The sequence below is a fragment of the Cajanus cajan genome, chromosome 3 (assembly GCF_000230855.2).
Source record: "Cajanus cajan strain Asha chromosome 3, NIPB_CcT2T_4, whole genome shotgun sequence".
NCBI classification, from domain to species: Eukaryota; Viridiplantae; Streptophyta; class Magnoliopsida; order Fabales; family Fabaceae; genus Cajanus; species Cajanus cajan.
In genome coordinates this window covers 62,332,993-62,351,681 of record NC_138519.1, presented here as the reverse complement: position 1 = coordinate 62,351,681, position 18,689 = coordinate 62,332,993, and the positions used below count along the sequence as shown (strand labels likewise).

Sequence of the window (18,689 nt, the reverse complement as noted above, 5' to 3'; positions counted from 1 at the left end):
CTATTTAAAATTAATATTATGATACAATTTAAATTATTTATTATAAATTTAAAGGTTTAAATAATAATTTATATATTTTAAAATATTGTTTTTATAATTTATAATAATAATAAAATTTATAAAATTATAAATATTTATTTATTATGTAACGTAGTTAGTAGACTGGAACGAGGCGTTCCTAGATTGGAATGAGCCATTTCAAACTACTAAAACAATGGTGATTTAGTAGCCTAGAACGGGCCGTTCCAAACTATTAAATAGGCCTATGAATCTTGGACTAGAACGGGCCGTTCCAAAATGCTCATTGTGAGTTAAATTCAACTCCAGAAATTGGTTGTTCTGGTTTTAGAATGGACCGTTCAAGTTTTAGAACTGGCTGTTCTGCATGTGAATTTTACACATGATGAAGGAGCCCAGAACGAGCCGTTCCAGATTTAAAACGGGCTGCTCTGGCCACTTCAGACTTCTATAAATAGAGGTTGTACAGTTGAGGAGAAGGAAAGGTTTTTAGAGAGAAGTTTTAGAGAGAAGGACTCTGGACTAGGAAGCTTGCTTTGGGTGGATTGAAGTCCCAGGTTGAGCTTCGGAAAGAAAATTCCACTTCTTCTCAATTCTTGGCTATTTTGAGCCAATCTTCAGGTAAAGGAAGCTAGATTGTATATTGTTTGGTCATATGTGAGTTTAGGAACTCATATGGAGTAAGAATGTTGAGAATCATTGATTGATTCGAAGACTTTCTCATTTTTTGGGATTTTGGGAAACATGGAGTTTTTGATGATTTTGATGCATAGTTGATTTCATGTTGAATTTGAGGTAATTTTTTAGTTGTATGGAATTGTAAAATTACATTGAAGTGCATGATGATAATATTGTGAGTTGTGAGAAGCATGATGTGAAATGTGTAGATGTGTGTGATTTATATAGATGTTATTAATAGATTGTGTTGTTAAGTTGCTAGAGAAGAGTTGTATGTTGCTATAAAGTTTTATGTTGTGTCATGCGTTGAAAGATATTATTTTATGATGGTTGAGTTGTAAATTATGAGTTGAGCTAATAAGATGTTGAGTTGATTGTGTTGTTTAAAGTTGAAATGAGATGTTGTGTTGTTAAAATGTGTTGTTAAACAACGTTAATTAGTTGATGTGCTGATATACCATGTTGTTTAAGTTGAAAGTTGATTGAGATGATGAGTTGAAAGTTAGGTGTTTTTAAGTTGAAAGTTGATTGAGATGATGAGTTGAAAGTTGTGTGTTGTTTAAGATGTTAAGCTGAGCTGTGCTGTTGAGTTGTAAGTTGATTCAGTTGTGATGATAAGTTGTTGATCACTAGGACTAGAGGAGATGTTTTCGAAGTTACTCATCCCATTGTGCAGATTGAGATAGTTGTGGTGCTTTGAGAGCCCAATTTGTTGAAAACCCTCCTTGGGAAGTTGTCTCTTGGAGTGGACGTTGTGTTGTTCTCCTCTAGGACTTAGTTTGTCCCGTGTGTGGGCAAGGTCGAGACACACGTGTACAAAGAGACCACGGTATAGGGGCATGGTCGAGCTATACCGATTATAAAGCGACCACGGTATAGGGGGAAGGTCGAGCTATACCGATTACAAAGAGATCACAGTATAGGGGCAAGGTCGAGCTGTAACATCCCAAATTTTATTCAATGAAAAAGGGTTATTTTTATGTATTTTAAATATTTATGAAATTATTAAAGGGTTTAAAAATGTAATATCCCAAATTTTAATAAATAAAACAAGTTATTTTGATTTTAAATATTTATTGAGATTATTAGAAGGTTTGTCATATTTTTATTTAAGTATTTTACTATTTACGTATTTTACTATTCATGTATTTTACTATTCACGTATACGTTTTTCACTATTCATAAATACGTATTTACGTATTTGTAAATAGTATTTTACTGTGCATGTGCACAGTAACTGGCGGCTACAGAGGGGCTGCGGATCTGAAGTTTATAAATTTTAATAAATTTTATTATTTTAATGAATAGTGCATAGTGCATAGTAATTTATAATATTATTTTAATGAATAGTGCATAGTAATTTATAATATTATTTTAATGAATAGTGCATAGTGCATAGTATTTTCAAAATTTCTATAAATAGGGGCCTAAGGTTTTGAAAATTTAGAATTCTAGAGAGAAGGAAATTCTGGAGAAATAGAGAGAGAAAGTAAGAGAGAGAGAAGGAGAAAGAAAAGGAGGTTCTGCTCTAGTGCCTTGTTTAAGAAGAAAGAAGAGAGGAGATTCTGCCCAAATTTCTGTAAACCCAGGTAAGGGGGGAGTGGGAAACCTCGCTTGGGGGTGTGGGAATAATTGTTAAATAGTTTGTTTGTTGGATTGGCTCCCGATCCCTTGCCTGTTGTTTATTTCTTTGAATATGTATTATTGATGTGTTTTGTTTTATATCTTATTTATTTACATATTAGAATCTGTTATTTGAATGGAAGGCTAAGCCTCCTAAGTATTTATAAATTTGTCATCTATTATTTAAATGGAAGGCTGAGCCTCCTTATTATCTTATATTACCTTTTAAGCTTCCTACTTTACTTAAAAGATCTTAATATATTATTATTGAAAAATATGATACCTAAGCAACCTCTGGACTGTTGGATTGTTGGACTGTTGGACTATTGGACTGTTTGGACTGTTGGACTGTTTGGACTGTTGGACTATTGGACTATTAAATTGGATTATTGAAATAATTCTTAATTATGAAATATGAATATGATATGTGTAACATGCTAAAGGTTGAGTCTGTGAATGTATGACATGCATCATATGCACATATTACTCCAGGTGTGCCGCTGAGGCCGCATACCCACGACTAACAAGGTGTACCTTTGAGTCACCCACGATATGCTAACGAGGTGTATGAACACCAGTGATAGGTGTGCCTTCGGGACACCAGTGATGTAACATGCTAACGAGGTGTATGAACACCAGTGATAGGTGTACCTTTGGGTCACCAGTGATAAATTCTGAAACTTCTGTATGGCGCCACATGCATACATTAGTGAGTCAAGTCAAGAAAATCATTATACATAAGCATATATGTGAGATTGATTATATATGTGAATTATATTGCGTGTGTGTGTGCTATTTAACTTTTATTTCTATATCTGCAACTGAGTGAGAAGTTTCTCACTCCCTTGTCATTTTTGTGTATATTTAAATTATGATGCAGATAATTAGCATGAGGCTGAGGATGTTGGTGGTGAAGCTTAGGCTTCTGTTTGGGTTTCGCTCTGATAGGATGTGACATCGGGATTAGCTAGACTTATTGTTAAATTATTATTATTTTTCTTTTGTAATTTTTATGTTATTTATGTTGAAAGTGTGTATTTTTGTCATATTATAATTTTACTAAAAGATTATAAGTTAATTCCTAACTAGGAGGCTCTGCCACCTTTACTGGGATTAATTTATAATCTTTGTTTTATAATAACTTCTTGAGTGTAATATTTATGTGTATGTATTATGAATGTGCATCTTCTACCTTATGATACTTATTGTTTTATATCATTCTATGAATATCTATTGTAATGATATTGGGGTAGAGGGTGTCACATTTAGTGGTATCAGAGCAGGTCGATTTAATCGAACGTGTGTGTTATGTGCTTATCATGACTCTGTTGTGTACTCTGACTATGTTTTATTTGTTGTGTATTATGATGATGATGTTTGTTTTGTGTTGATATTGTTGATTTTGATATTGCTATGTAATTAGAGGAAAGATAGTCATGATAGTGTTAGCCAACTAGAGCTATTAGAACCTTGGATGTGAGTGATACATTGAGTGTACTAAGAGTTTATGATTGGTGGAGTTTTTGACATCTATAGTTGTAGCAGGTTCAATCTAAGGGTGGTTGTCTCCTTGGTGAGAGATCGAAATGATGATAATTCCCTTAAGTGTTATTATTGACAAGTTAATTATTTATGGTTTAGGTAGCATGTGAGTTATTGCGGTTGAGGATAGTATTGAGAAGCTTGAACGAGAAATTGAGGAGTGAATTTGGAAAGAGTTGAGGTACTTTGTGACATTAGATATATTGATACACTAATGTTGTTTGGTGTAGAAAATATTTTCGCTACAGTTTTGACAGTTTGAGTATCATATTGACAGAATTAGATTTTTTTTTTTTTTTTTTTTTTTTTTTTGCGGTCTTTATGAAGATTATGGCTTTGGATATTATTTTCCCAATGGAATTGGAAAAAGATAAAACAGAGGTTTGAAACTTTAGTTATGACTGCTTCGATGATCAGAAGTTTAGTTGTAAGCGCTGAATATACTTGAAGTGATTTTTGAATCTTTAGCTAAGGAGATGATCTTTTTGGAATCTTATGTCTTTCTAAGAGTTGTAGTTTAATCAATTAGTTTTCTTTGATGATAGGATAAGATCAAATGGAAGAATTGAACTCTCTATGTGTTGTTTTCTTTGATAGTTATTTAAAAAAAAAGAAATTAGGCTGTATAATAATATTTTTGGGTTAGTAGGCAATGCAATGATAAGAATTGACTTTGTTAAGATATTTGGGATGTTATCATGTGGATTAAGAGGTTGTTTAAGGTTGTATGATGCTATGTGGTAAAGGTTGTTCATGTACATACTTATGAATGGTATATAAACAGGTTTAAAGTAGGTATTCTAATATGATTTAATATGCATGCATGTTGATTTGTGGATAGATGACCTTAGGGATCAATTGGTGAATGTCGTGTAGTTAGTGAAAGTGATTTCAGGGTGTGATATGATCATATTATAGTTGAAGATGAAGATATATCTAAGATGGGTATATGTTAAATTGTCTAAGTATTACTATTATATTTATTTTATTTTATTATATGAGGTAAGTTTTCTAGTTCCTGTAAATTCCAGTTGAGGTAAATATGGATCTGTTTAGGTAGAAGTTGTGTTTAAAATGAGGAAATATCTAAGCCAGTTAGGAAGGATAAGAGTTTTATTAGGTTAGCCTATTATTATTAAAGAATTATTAAAGGAATTTCTAGGATAGTATTGCCCTTAACTACATTCACTAGGAGGAAGTATTATCTTTATGTGGAATAGTAGGTTTGAGAGTAGTTTCAACTCTTATGGAAACATTGACTAGTGATAACGTTACCGGACTTTAGTGAGTTTTATGTGGTATAGAGTGATGTTTTGAAGACAAGTTTGATGGATTATTTCCATGACCTTGAGTTAGGGGTTGTAATGTTTACACTTGAGATTTTGGAGACATTACTGGTATAATACTAAGCTTGAGGTATTTAACGATCATAAGAGCCTTAAATATCTTTTGACCGAAAGAGATAGTTGAAAATCTTTAAGGAATAAGATTTTAATTTTGAAAGTTATTGAGCCAAAGTTATTGTGGTAACCGATGTTTTGTGTAGGAAACCTTTATATTTTCCCTTATGGATCTTTGGACTCAAATTAGAAATTTAAGTCTGCCTTGTGAGATTACTCCTAGTAATGTAAAACTAGGTATGACTCGAGTAACAAGTGGATCATTGAAAGAAATTTGAGAAAATATAATTAGTTGATTCATTTTGGTGACAAGATACGAGGCTATAAGATAAGGTGATGGATAAAAATTTGAATTGGTTGTAGATGGAGTAGTAAAATTAGTGATATGATATATGTAACATATGCTTAGGAGCTTGATCTTTATAGATAATCGTAGAAGTAAAAACAATATTCTGGCAGATATTTTGATTACGATGATCACTAATTTATTATTTTGATGATTTAAGGAGTGAATTTGATTGCAGAATTTAGAAACTTATGCTTGATGTGTAAGATTATCTCTAGTAGCATTGACTTATTAATGGGTGAGATTAGAGGAACCAGGAGTTAGATCCTTTATTAGTGACCCAAGTAAGCAAGATATTAGAAAGGACACATTTGGATGCTTAGTAAACTTGAAAGGACATAAGAGTACTCTTAATATTTATTTAGGAGTTGCTAAAATGTATCAGAGTGGCGCAGCAGAAGCGTGATGGTCTAAGATGAAAGAGAAGTAGAGAAATTGAATCAAGGTATGGAGAGTGAGTTTAAATTTGGAGTGGATGAAGTTTTGAGATTTAAGGATAAGTTGTGCATTTCTAGTATGTCAGAGCTTAAAGCAATCCTAGAAGGAGGTCATAAGAGTATCCTTAGATATCTTTTGAGTTGTACATCAATAAGGTAGTAAGGTTGCATAGGATTTAAAAAGCAAGATACGTGAAGTTTATTCATTCATATTTTCAAGCAAATTTCGGGGACGAAATTTCTAAAAGGAGGGGAGTAAATGTAACATCCCAAATTTTATTCAATGAAAAAGGGTTATTTTTATGTATTTTAAATATTTATGAAATTATTAAAGGGTTTAAAAATGTAATATCCCAAATTTTAATAAATAAAACAAGTTATTTTGATTTTAAATATTTATTGAGATTATTAGAAGGTTTGTCATATTTTTATTTAAGTATTTTACTATTTACGTATTTTACTATTCATGTATTTTACTATTCACGTATACGTTTTTCACTATTCATAAATACGTATTTACGTATTTGTAAATAGTATTTTACTGTGCATGTGCACAGTAACTGGCGGCTACAGAGGGGCTGCGGATCTGAAGTTTATAAATTTTAATAAATTTTATTATTTTAATGAATAGTGCATAGTGCATAGTAATTTATAATATTATTTTAATGAATAGTGCATAGTAATTTATAATATTATTTTAATGAATAGTGCATAGTGCATAGTATTTTCAAAATTTCTATAAATAGGGGCCTAAGGTTTTGAAAATTTAGAATTCTAGAGAGAAGGAAATTCTGGAGAAATAGAGAGAGAAAGTAAGAGAGAGAGAAGGAGAAAGAAAAGGAGGTTCTGCTCTAGTGCCTTGTTTAAGAAGAAAGAAGAGAGGAGATTCTGCCCAAATTTCTGTAAACCCAGGTAAGGGGGGAGTGGGAAACCTCGCTTGGGGGTGTGGGAATAATTGTTAAATAGTTTGTTTGTTGGATTGGCTCCCGATCCCTTGCCTGTTGTTTATTTCTTTGAATATGTATTATTGATGTGTTTTGTTTTATATCTTATTTATTTACATATTAGAATCTGTTATTTGAATGGAAGGCTAAGCCTCCTAAGTATTTATAAATTTGTCATCTATTATTTAAATGGAAGGCTGAGCCTCCTTATTATCTTATATTACCTTTTAAGCTTCCTACTTTACTTAAAAGATCTTAATATATTATTATTGAAAAATATGATACCTAAGCAACCTCTGGACTGTTGGATTGTTGGACTGTTGGACTATTGGACTGTTTGGACTGTTGGACTGTTTGGACTGTTGGACTATTGGACTATTAAATTGGATTATTGAAATAATTCTTAATTATGAAATATGAATATGATATGTGTAACATGCTAAAGGTTGAGTCTGTGAATGTATGACATGCATCATATGCACATATTACTCCAGGTGTGCCGCTGAGGCCGCATACCCACGACTAACAAGGTGTACCTTTGAGTCACCCACGATATGCTAACGAGGTGTATGAACACCAGTGATAGGTGTGCCTTCGGGACACCAGTGATGTAACATGCTAACGAGGTGTATGAACACCAGTGATAGGTGTACCTTTGGGTCACCAGTGATAAATTCTGAAACTTCTGTATGACGCCACATGCATACATTAGTGAGTCAAGTCAAGAAAATCATTATACATAAGCATATATGTGAGATTGATTATATATGTGAATTATATTGCGTGTGTGTGTGCTATTTAACTTTTATTTCTATATCTGCAACTGAGTGAGAAGTTTCTCACTCCCTTGTCATTTTTGTGTATATTTAAATTATGATGCAGATAATTAGCATGAGGCTGAGGATGTTGGTGGTGAAGCTTAGGCTTCTGTTTGGGTTTCGCTCTGATAGGATGTGACATCGGGATTAGCTAGACTTATTGTTAAATTATTATTATTTTTCTTTTGTAATTTTTATGTTATTTATGTTGAAAGTGTGTATTTTTGTCATATTATAATTTTACTAAAAGATTATAAGTTAATTCCTAACTAGGAGGCTCTGCCACCTTTACTGGGATTAATTTATAATCTTTGTTTTATAATAACTTCTTGAGTGTAATATTTATGTGTATGTATTATGAATGTGCATCTTCTACCTTATGATACTTATTGTTTTATATCATTCTATGAATATCTATTGTAATGATATTGGGGTAGAGGGTGTCACACGAGCTATACAGATTAAAAAGCGACCACGGTATAGGCACAATGTTGAGCTATACCAATTACAAAGCGACCAATTTGAGTATAGTACGAAGTCGGGAACTTAGTTCCTAACCGAGTACTATACTTCCTTGTTTAAGTGGCAAAGTTTGAGAAATCGTTATCGTGTTATGCATTTCTATCCAAATTTGCAGTTTACCTAGCAAACCCAAAAAGGTTCTGTGTTGTTAGTTCGGTAGGACCTAGCCACTTAGACTACTTACCACGTTGTAGGAGATCTCCGAGTTGAAATGCGTGACGACTCATAAGTTGTTGATGAGTTGATTTTTTGTTGATAAGAGTTGTATCTATGTTGTTGTGTTGTTAAGCTGTGATTGTGTTGTATGTTGATCCTGTTGAGGATGATGATAGTGTTGTTATGTTGTAAGTTGCTTAATTGTATACAAGTTGATGATGATGCTAGTGTCGCTAGATTACTTGTGTTGTAAGTTATTTTAAACATGTGTTGTTGAGAGGTGTGTAACACATGTGTTGGTTGTTGCTATGATGAATATGATAACTATTCCAATGGTTTGTACAGTAGTTGCGTTGAAGTGTTGATACGGCGTTGATATGTGGAATCAAGTTGAAATGATGTTAAGATGTATAATATATGTGTTGTTTATCTTTTGTGTCGGATGTGAAGATGATTATATAGTTGTGTTTCATATTTGATATTTATGAGTTGTTTATTGTGTCTAGCTTACCCTTGCATGTTTCAATGTGGTTTGGACTGCGATGATCATACGTTGTATGGGAGCAGGGTAGGGATAGGTTGGGAAATAGCTGTTAGAGGCCACAAGAGGTGCTTGGAGATGGATATTTTTTTGTAGGCTATGGTTTGGCATTGGCTATATAAGAGAGAGGGCACTACAAAAAAATCAAGTTTTAGCGACCACCAAAATCGGTTGCTATTTAGGTAAAATCAGTCGCTATTTCATTCAGCGACCGAAATAGCGACCGAAAAAATCCGTCGCTAAAACCCTGGTTGCTATTTCAAATAGCGACCGAAATTTTTCCGTCGCAATTTAGCGACCGAAAAATCAGTCGCTAGCCAATAAAAATCCATCGCTAAAATTTTGGTCTCCTAACTTCTGGAGACCAATTTTGCGACCGAATTTTTTGGTAGCAATTTCCGTCGCTAATTTTTGTATTTATTTAATAAAAACATTTTATAAATCAGTCGCTAAATCGGTCGCTAAAAACTTAAATAGGTACGGATAAAATCGGTCGCTATTTCGGTCGCTAAAAAAACTAAAATAGGTACGATAAAATCAGTCGCTATTTCGGTCGCTAAAAACCTGAAATAGATACGGATAAAATCGGTCGCTATTTCGGTCGCTAAAAATTTGAAATAGCTACAAATAGTTTCGGTCGCTATTTCGGTCGCTAAAATATACCAGTATTTTTAAATTCTTTTTTAATTATAAATTTATACCTGTTAATGAATATGAAATTAACAATATATTTATTACAATTTATAATAATAAACTAGAACATACTAAAAGACAAAATCTTATCGAAGAAGATTTATATTATAGTGAAAACTTAATAAAATATAAGTATGTCAATATAGTATGCTAAAAACACAATAATAACATAAAATGTTTAAACTTGAACAAAGTAATAGTCAAGTATAATAAAATATCCTGAAACAAGTAAAATAAAGAAGCTTAATTAAGGGTCTTCTACTATGTCATCAAGAGCATCATCAACAGCATGGTCAGGATCATCTGGGGTAGTACTCGGTGCAGGAGGGGTTGGCCTTAAAGGGTCAATGTTGAGATGGCGTAGTATATACTGCATCTGCTCATCATGCTGTCGTATATGCTCTTCCAATGCTTTTTCCTTTGCTTCCTTTGCTTCCTTTGCAGCAAGCTCAGCATTTAATTTAGTTATCCTATTTTGCATTTCTTCAATCACCCCTGCAGTGACTGGTGATGGCTGTGACTTAGAAGATTGTGGAAGTGTTGAGCAAATGAAATCATCAGTCAATCCAGCAAGCCCATACAAGTTTCCCTTCGGATTCTTTTTAACCACCTGCAAATAAACTTCATTATCACTAATACAAGTAGAAGCAGAGCCCTCTATGTCATCCTGTGTAGCTTGTTGCTTGACTTCAATTAGACGCTCCTTATATTTCTCCTAAAAAAATAAAAAATATTATTTCAACAAAAATTTCAAGGAAATAATATTTTAAATAATTCCTACTTCTACAACAGTAACCACCTAGCTATTCTAACTAACTGTTAGCTACTCTCTGACGCTGTGAAAAGCATAAAGTTACCAGTAATTGGCAAATGTTCAAATCCATATATATATCCATGATTCCAAGGAGCAGCATGCATTAACAAGAGAGTTACAATTTTAAGTTGAAGGGGCTACACCATAAAAACGTAAAAAATCATTACTTCATTTATTAAAAATGGTAATGGTAGAACAATTAATCACAATTTGATTCCATTGAAATAAACTAATAAGGTTTTGTTATTGAACCCCACCACATGCTCTAACAAATAACCAGGGGCTTCCTCTAAGACAATCAATATAGTTTATGGCAGTTTTAGTGTAAACATGTCTATCACATGTCACTTTTGGTATAAAAAAAAAGAATTGCAAAAAGTATAAAATGGTTATGTGATAACAGTACAAGAGCCGAATCAAATGTTCTCAAAACAGATAAACATATTTAAAACAAAAGGGCAACAATCAAGACAAAATTCAACATAATTACACCAGGCCTACAAAATACAGCACTCTTTTTTTATGTGTTGTGCTTTATCAACAGAAATAAATAAACCAATATATTGAATTTAAAATCACCAAAAATTGGATTTATATACTTGATTGTAAAATCAACATGCTATAAATCTGACCAAAATTCTTCCCACCCAAGGAAAATAAAACTCAAAATACAGACACAAAAGGGAAAGCCAGTGAGAATCAAGAGTTCAATTTAGCCCTGAAATAGAAAGATTGTAAGTTAGGACAATCACCAGAAAAAGCCTTCAAAGACTATATTTTATATTACATTCTGTTCATTAATCAAACTGTTGTAGACATCTAGCAAGAGAGGCAAATCTTTCTTAAAATTGTCGACAAATTTCTCCAAAAAATCTTCATCAGTTATGCAAATAATGCCACTAAAGTGCACATTATTCTCAAGCAGACCTTTTGATTTCAAGATTTTGATTACCAAGAATCTAGGGATAATCCTCTTCTCCAAGTTGTACGCTACAACTAGAGGATATTCAACAATATCTTCTGATGGCCAACCCATATCCTTCCCAAGGAAACTCATTTTTTGGTAAAATTCTCCTCTAACAACTTCATAAAATTGGGAAACTTTCGAAATGCTCTAAGAACCATTTCACAGTTCCAGCCCCACCTCTCATAAATCTCAAACCTTGATTCCACCACTACTTTGCTCTTAATTAGCATTTCTTCTCTTTTTTTTTAAATAATGGATTCAAGTGAACTTGTATTAAAATGTGTAATTGTTAGAAAATAATTTTAAAAGAAGACTATAAAAAACTAATCAGATTTTTAATTATTATTGCTAGGGTGATAACTATAAAGTAAAATAAACACTACATGGCCAGTGGCATGCCTAATGTGTAACTATACAACAGTCACACACATCAACAACATCACAAGACAAAATTGATCACAAACAAAAAGGAAAGTCAACAAAAATTACAGAATAAACCAGAACATGGAGAGGAACTTACAGCAATGTTGCGGGCTTTATCACTGACCCATTCTCCAGTCTTAAGTTTTTTTGTCTTTTCCACTAATTCCCAAGCAGTAGGGGGACGATTTAGCTCCTTCGCCTATATAAATTTAAATATTACAATTCAACCAATCAATTATATGAAATTGAACTAAATATAAATAAAAAAAATGAAATAAACTTACCAATTTTTCAAAGTGGGCTTCTGCAGATATGGAGCCACCAGTGTAAGCTGTTGCTCCATTCTCTACAGCCCGATTCCCTTTAGCAGTATTACTTTTGTTTTGGAATTTTTCAGAAGCCCAATGTTGATCCAAAATAGCTCGAGCATTTTCAGGGATCCAATTTCCCTTATCGACACCTAGTCTAACCTTATGCATAGCATTTTTCAGAAGAGTTGATCCTTTATGCTCAAAAGTCTTTCTTATGGCCCGATCATGTTGTGGATCCCACTTATACTCTTTCTGCATTAAAAATGAATTAGGAAACATACTAAAAAGTACATGCAACACATTTTAAATTAAACAAAATTTAATTACCTGAAACTCACCGAACCACATGTCCCGAACTGATTCATCCACAGCCTTCTAAGTGGGCCACGCTCCCTCAAATTTTTGTTTAAAGATCCCTGAAATGACATCAGCAGGGCCTTTTGCAGGAACAAATCTATTAAAAAAGATATTGTCAAAATCACATTTAAACAATGTTATATTAGAAAAATCATCTTTAAATTAAAATGTACGTACTCTTTGCCTTTCAAGGATAGCCAAAACCTTTGGTCAGATGAATCCCCAGACTCAGGAATGGGAGGAGGTGGGTATTGTGGAGTCAATGAACATTCTTCTATTAAAGGTGTGTCCTGTCTAGAATGAGTATTAGGAATTGATTCGCCTACGAAGGTGGGAATTGGTTCTTCATGAACTATAGGGAGTGGGTCTCTTTGTGTGGGTAACAATGACTCGGAGCTCGAAATTTGAAGGCCAACACCACCATGACCTCGACCACGAGGTGCTTTACGACCACCACCTCTACTTCTACCTCTACCTCTATCTGCCATCTGAATGTAGAAATTATTACATATATCACATTTAAGAGCAAATGTTATGTTTTCATCCAATAGACTTGTAATAAACAACAAAATAGATGTTCTACACATAAAATTATATTTAAGTCATTCTACACATCAAAAGAATTATACAAATAATTATTTAATGTATAAATTACCTAAGGTTCATCTGTATCATTGAAATCACTCTCATTCTCATCATCATTATCATCCTCACTTGATATGTATTTATCTTCAATAAATTCATCCACCATGTCTGGTTGATCAAATGATTGCATATCTACTTCTTCTCCACCAACATCATTATCAACTAGAGAATCATCAATGACATCTGAGTCAATATGTAACATGACTTGAAGCCCTACAACCTCATCATCCTGGTATGGAACCTCTTGCTCAGTTTGAATTAATATATTATCATTTATTCTACTACGAGCCTTTGTCTTGATTATGGCCAGCCAATCATTATGTCCCTCAGGATATGGTGTGAAGTAAACTTGCTCAGCTTGTTGTGCAAGTATGAATGGGTCATAAGCCTTATTATACCTCCTTGATTGCCTTACCTCAACAACCCCATACTTATCATTTACTCTTGTTCCGATATTAGGAGTATTATCAAACCAATCACACTTGAAAAGAATTAGTTTCATTATTGGTAAGCCAGTATACTCCAATTGAATAATATCAGTCAATTTTCCATAAAAGTCAGATTCTAATTGACCAGTGTGGAATTTATATCCATTTATAGTGTAAATAGGCCATGATTCAACCTTTAGCTTGGGCCCCCATGCTAAATTACGCAACAGTGGATCTTGAACATTATTTTCAGAATTTAGAACCTAAAAAATGTAACAATTAATGTTATATATTAAGGGAAAATAAAATTTTATGTAGGAAAATTTGATGTTAACCTACATATTCTTTGAACCATGTAGGAAAATTTGATGAAATTTCCTGACCAACTTGAGCGTCTGAAGCAGTGGGGTTGAGTTGCCTTAAATATTTGACATAAATACTAGAATGGTAAAAAACAAATCAATCAAACTACACAATATGACAACATTAACATTTATGTGGATGTTATGTAAGGACTGAACATTGTCTTACTCTAAATATGGCTCAACCTCTTCACAATTTTGAAGAACATACAAATGAGTAGCTTTGAGGTCTAGTTGGTCCAAGAAATATTTTGTAGATTTTCCACTCGCTTTACCTGGGTAGTTAAAAACTGAAAAACAAGGAGTAGACATAGAACCTTCATCTACATCAACATTACGAGGCATTCTGGTCCTTCTTGTATCAATTTCAGAAGGATAGTAGTAGGAAGCAAAGGTTGATGTTTCCTCAACTAAGTAAGCTTCACAGATCGAAGCCTCTACCCTTGCCTTATTTTTGACTTTGTTTTTTAGGGAATGTAAAAACCTAGAAAGGTATATGGATGCATTAGTTAAAAATTTGAAAAAATAATAGGAAAACATATAATTGATTATCAATTTTATACCTCTCAAAAGGATACATCCAACGATATTGGACTGGACCACCAACCCTAGCCTCATAGGGAAGATGAATAGGAAGATGTTCCATTGAATCAAAGAAGCTTGGTGGGAATATTCGTTCCAACTTACACAACAACACAGGTATGTCATTTTCCATAACTCTTAATTGCTCAACATTTAGTGTAGTAGAAGTCAATTCCCTAAAAAAATGGCTAAGTTCAACAAGAACCTTCCAAATAGGTTTCGGTAACGAGTCGAATGCAATTGGAAGCAATCGTTGCATGAAAACATGACAATCATGACTCTTCATTCCATGTAACTTTCCCTCCTTAATAACAACACATCTACCCAAGTTAGAAGCATATCCATCAGGTAACTTTAGTTCTTTGACCCATTGACAAATAGCTACTCTTTGGGATTTAGTCAATGCGTATGTTGTCTTAGGCTTGATAAGTTTACCACGACCAACATCTTTCAACTCAAGTTCCCTTCGATTGCATATTTCTGCTAAATCCAATCGAGCATTGTTAGTATCCTTTGTCCTCCCATTAATGTCCATCACAGTGTTAAACACATTCATAAACACATTTCTCTCTGTGTGCATGACATCAATGTTATGGCGTAGAAGGTGTGTTTTCCAATATGGTAAGGTCCAAAATATACTTTGCTTTGTCCAATTATGTTTGTGTCCATAATGTGGAGGGTTTTCATCTCCTCTATCTTGGGCAAGCGGTAAATGAGCAACTTGCTTCCATATATTAGGACTAGACAAACGTGGAGGAGGGTTTGAGGTCTCAATAACCCTCTTCTTAAATGAATTTTTATTCTTCCTATATGGATGATTGTGTGGAAGAAATTGACGATGGCAATCAAAATAAGAAACCTTGCGACTATTCTTAAGGGAAAATGCCTTTGATTTATCCATGCAAATAGGACAACCAAGTCTCCCAGCAGTCAACCAACCAGACAACATTCCATAAGCTGGAAAGTCATTAATTGTCCACATCAAAGCAGCCTTCATCATGAAATTCTGCCTCAATGACACATCATAAGTTAGTGTGCCATCATTCCATAAGGTGCACAACTCATCTATAAGTGGCTGCAAGTACACATCAATCTTGTATTTTGGATTTGATGGACCTGGAATTAATATGGTCAAGAACATAAATTCTCTCTTCATGCACATCCCAGGTGGAAGATTATATGGAGTTAAGATAATTGGCCAACAAGAGTAAGTTTTTCCATATTGACCAAAAGGATTAAACCCATCTGCACATAAGCCTAATCTGACATTCCTAGGCTCTTGACTAAACTCCGAATGCACCCTATCAAAATGTTTCCGCATGCTTCTCCATCAGATGGATGACACATGATATTTGAGTCCCTTTCATTCTCACTATGCCATCTCATATGAGATGCAGTGACCATTGAGGAATATAATCTTTTTAGTCTTGGAATGAGTGGAAAGTACCACATTTTTTTAGAAGGGATCTTCTTTTCAACACCCCTCTTATTGGTTGTCTTGTATCGATCTTCCCCACAAATCTTGCAATTTGTTATATTTGAATTTTCTTTGTAATACAACATGCAACCTTTTGGGCAACAATCAATTTTCAAACAACCCAAACCCAATTTTCGCACCGATTTTTTAGCTTGATAAAAATTATTGACCATTTCATTGTCTTTTGGCATCGTTTGACCCATAAGTTCGACCATTCGATTAAAACACCCTTCTGACATATTATAATCAGATTTTAAGCTTAAAACTGCCAAAGAAGCTGATAATTTTGAATGATTCTCACATCCTTCCCATAATGGTGCTTGTGCAGTTGCAAGCATATCGAAGAATTCTTGAGCTTCAGGATTTGGATTCTCCTCCATGTAGTCTGGCCCATGTTCTATGTGTTGGCCGATTGAAGGTCCAGCATGATCCATGACCAGTTGCTCATAAGGATTCAACTCTTCCCTTTGCTCACCACTCCCATAGTAAGAACCTTCAACCACCACTTGAGGAATTTTTGGTTCCAACTCACCGTGATTTGTCCACCAATAATAATTAGGCATGAATCCTTTGTCATTAACATGCCACAAAACTTCTTTCACAGTCCTGAAATTTTTACATTTGCATTTGACACAAGGACATCTCGTGACATTGCCTTGGTTATGAAATTTCTCCTGACTAGTAACAAACTCTAGGAACTCAGCTACTCCGTTTACAAACTCAACCTTCAAACGTTTAGTAGCATCCAATCTATTATACATCCACCTTCGATTCTCGAGAATTTCCATTGATGCAAACTACCTACAACTTATCATAGGTTGAAGCTTAATAACAAAGTCAAAATAATGAGTTTAGACCCTATGTACTTGAAATTCAAGTATGCAAAGTGAATACAATCTCCACTGACTACTAAAATTGGCTAAACTAATATATAAATATTTATAAAAGCTATTGTATAATTAAGATACAAAAATGCACAATCATCACCAATGTAGCTATTGTATAATATATACAAAAATAATTGTATATATATATGATAAAAATTATCTACACATAAGAAAACATGTGTGTGCATATAAGTTTTAACATAAATAAATCATGTTATAAGAAAAACTCAATATTTACATGACAAAACTAAAATATGGCCAAATCCAGATGGAGCATCGTTGATCTTTTCCTTTGTGAAGATTGTAAAAAATAATAATATTTATTTCTATCGACTCTTTTCTTAAATAGTGAACAAATTAATTAATTCTACTTATATTTAAATCTGAAAAGTATGTTTTAAATCAAATTAATAAAATTGTTTTTAGCAACAACAATTTGTCATCTTGATATACTATCATAACTAGATTATGTCTGCATACATCTTTGGAAGCTTTCCCAAATTTGAATCAAGTGAAATCTATGACTCATGTTTAATGGATATTTCCTCTAAACGAAATCGTCAAGGTTAATATAGAATAAGTTCAATCTAGTGAAAACCCAGATTCAAATTTTATGTTTTAATGTATTGCTTTACAATGATTCATTCAAGTGTAGAATAATTGGGTAGTATATCATTGAACTCGTTATTGTTTATTTTATTGTTTGGAGCAACATTTGAGTTCTATCCAAAAAAAAAAATTATATACAGGTTAATTATGTTTTTCATTTCTTTTTAAGTGTTACAGTTATATAATTTTAATTCTTAAAAGTTTTAATAAAAAAAATTTAGTCTTTCAAGAATTATGTACGATTTTGATTTTTTAATTTTTAATTGAGTAATTTTAATCTTTTAAATTATACAATTATAATACTTAATGAATAAAATTATCAAATTAAAATTTGATATTAAAATTGTATAATTATGATATTTGAGAAATAAAAATATAAATACATTAAGTCTTATATATATATATATATATATATATATATAATCAATTTAAAATGACTTTAATTATGTATATAATCTCAAATTATTAGTCCTTGAATTTTTAATCCAAATAAGCTCTAGTTGATGAGATTTTGACAAAAGAATTGCCGAGGTATATATCTCTAAAGAGAATAAGATTAAGTTGTTTTATTTCTCAAGTTATCTGAAAGCGACTTATGAATATGTCATTTTTTTTATGAGCTATACTAAACATTTGTATAAATATTTGTCTGAAAATTATATGCTAATATTTTTATGATGGCTTCGTTAACAGAGGACCCTGATTAAACAACAGCACTTGTTTTTGTTGTGGTCTAAGTCCAACAATGGTTTCCATTACATGTAATGAGTCACTGTTACGGATAGATCTCTCCAGGTGACTCCTTAACAAACCTATAAGACAAGGCAACGCTCCAGCTTCTATAATTATTCTATACTGTATGAAAGGTATTTTGGTTGTCTGTCATAAAATATAAAAAATTGTTACCGATTTTAGATATATATTTTAAAGTTTTTATTTTATTAAATTAATTAAAAATTATTTATGTTTTATATTTTTTAATAAAATGAGTGAATGATAATGAATTAACTAAAATTTTATAATAAATTTTAATTCAAAATAATTTTTTGATCAATACGGTGGCAAAAAGTATTATAATAAATAATTAAATTAAAAAAAAATAAATCTTA

The 18,689-nt window shown here is 32.6% G+C and overlaps 2 protein-coding genes and 2 long non-coding RNA genes across 4 annotated transcripts; 1 reads left to right on the top strand and 3 right to left on the bottom strand.

Annotated features, from left to right (window-relative positions):
- The first annotated feature begins 1,631 nt into the window (after nt 1-1,631).
- Nucleotides 1,632-8,203, top strand: LOC145955823 (uncharacterized). Its single transcript, XR_014432545.1, has 3 exons — nt 1,632-2,285; nt 3,200-6,956; nt 7,871-8,203. It is a non-coding gene; the product is annotated as an uncharacterized LOC145955823 (long non-coding RNA).
- Nucleotides 8,204-9,872: 1,669 nt separating this feature from the next.
- Nucleotides 9,873-13,787, bottom strand: LOC145956582 (uncharacterized). The gene is made up of 4 exons (XR_014432823.1): nt 13,246-13,787; nt 12,768-13,078; nt 12,020-12,687; nt 9,873-10,433 (listed from the first exon to the last, which is right to left on the bottom strand). It is a non-coding gene; the product is annotated as an uncharacterized LOC145956582 (long non-coding RNA).
- A 206-nt stretch (nt 13,788-13,993) lies between these two features.
- On the bottom strand, nt 13,994-15,769 carry LOC114916771 (uncharacterized). The gene is made up of 3 exons (XM_029274193.2): nt 14,589-15,769; nt 14,195-14,509; nt 13,994-14,102 (listed from the first exon to the last, which is right to left on the bottom strand). The coding sequence occupies exons 1-3, from the start codon at nt 15,767-15,769 to the stop codon at nt 13,994-13,996; spliced, it is 1,605 nt and encodes a 534-aa protein (XP_029130026.2).
- A 95-nt stretch (nt 15,770-15,864) lies between these two features.
- On the bottom strand, nt 15,865-16,872 carry LOC145956376 (uncharacterized). Its single transcript, XM_083071964.1, has one exon. The coding sequence runs from the start codon at nt 16,870-16,872 to the stop codon at nt 15,865-15,867; it is 1,008 nt and encodes a 335-aa protein (XP_082928090.1).
- Nucleotides 16,873-18,689: the final 1,817 nt, after the last annotated feature.

Coding starts and splice junctions, on each gene's coding strand:
- LOC114916771 (XM_029274193.2), bottom strand. CDS start 15,769: ATGTGCATGAAGAGAGAATTTATGTTCTTGACCATATTAATTCCAGGT. Junction 14,510..14,588: donor TGGATGTATCCTTTTGAGAG/GTATAAAATTGA, acceptor ATACCTTTCTAG/GTTTTTACATTCCCTAAAAA. Junction 14,103..14,194: donor GAGGTTGAGCCATATTTAGA/GTAAGACAATGT, acceptor TTACCATTCTAG/TATTTATGTCAAATATTTAA.
- LOC145956376 (XM_083071964.1), bottom strand. CDS start 16,872: ATGGAAATTCTCGAGAATCGAAGGTGGATGTATAATAGATTGGATGCT.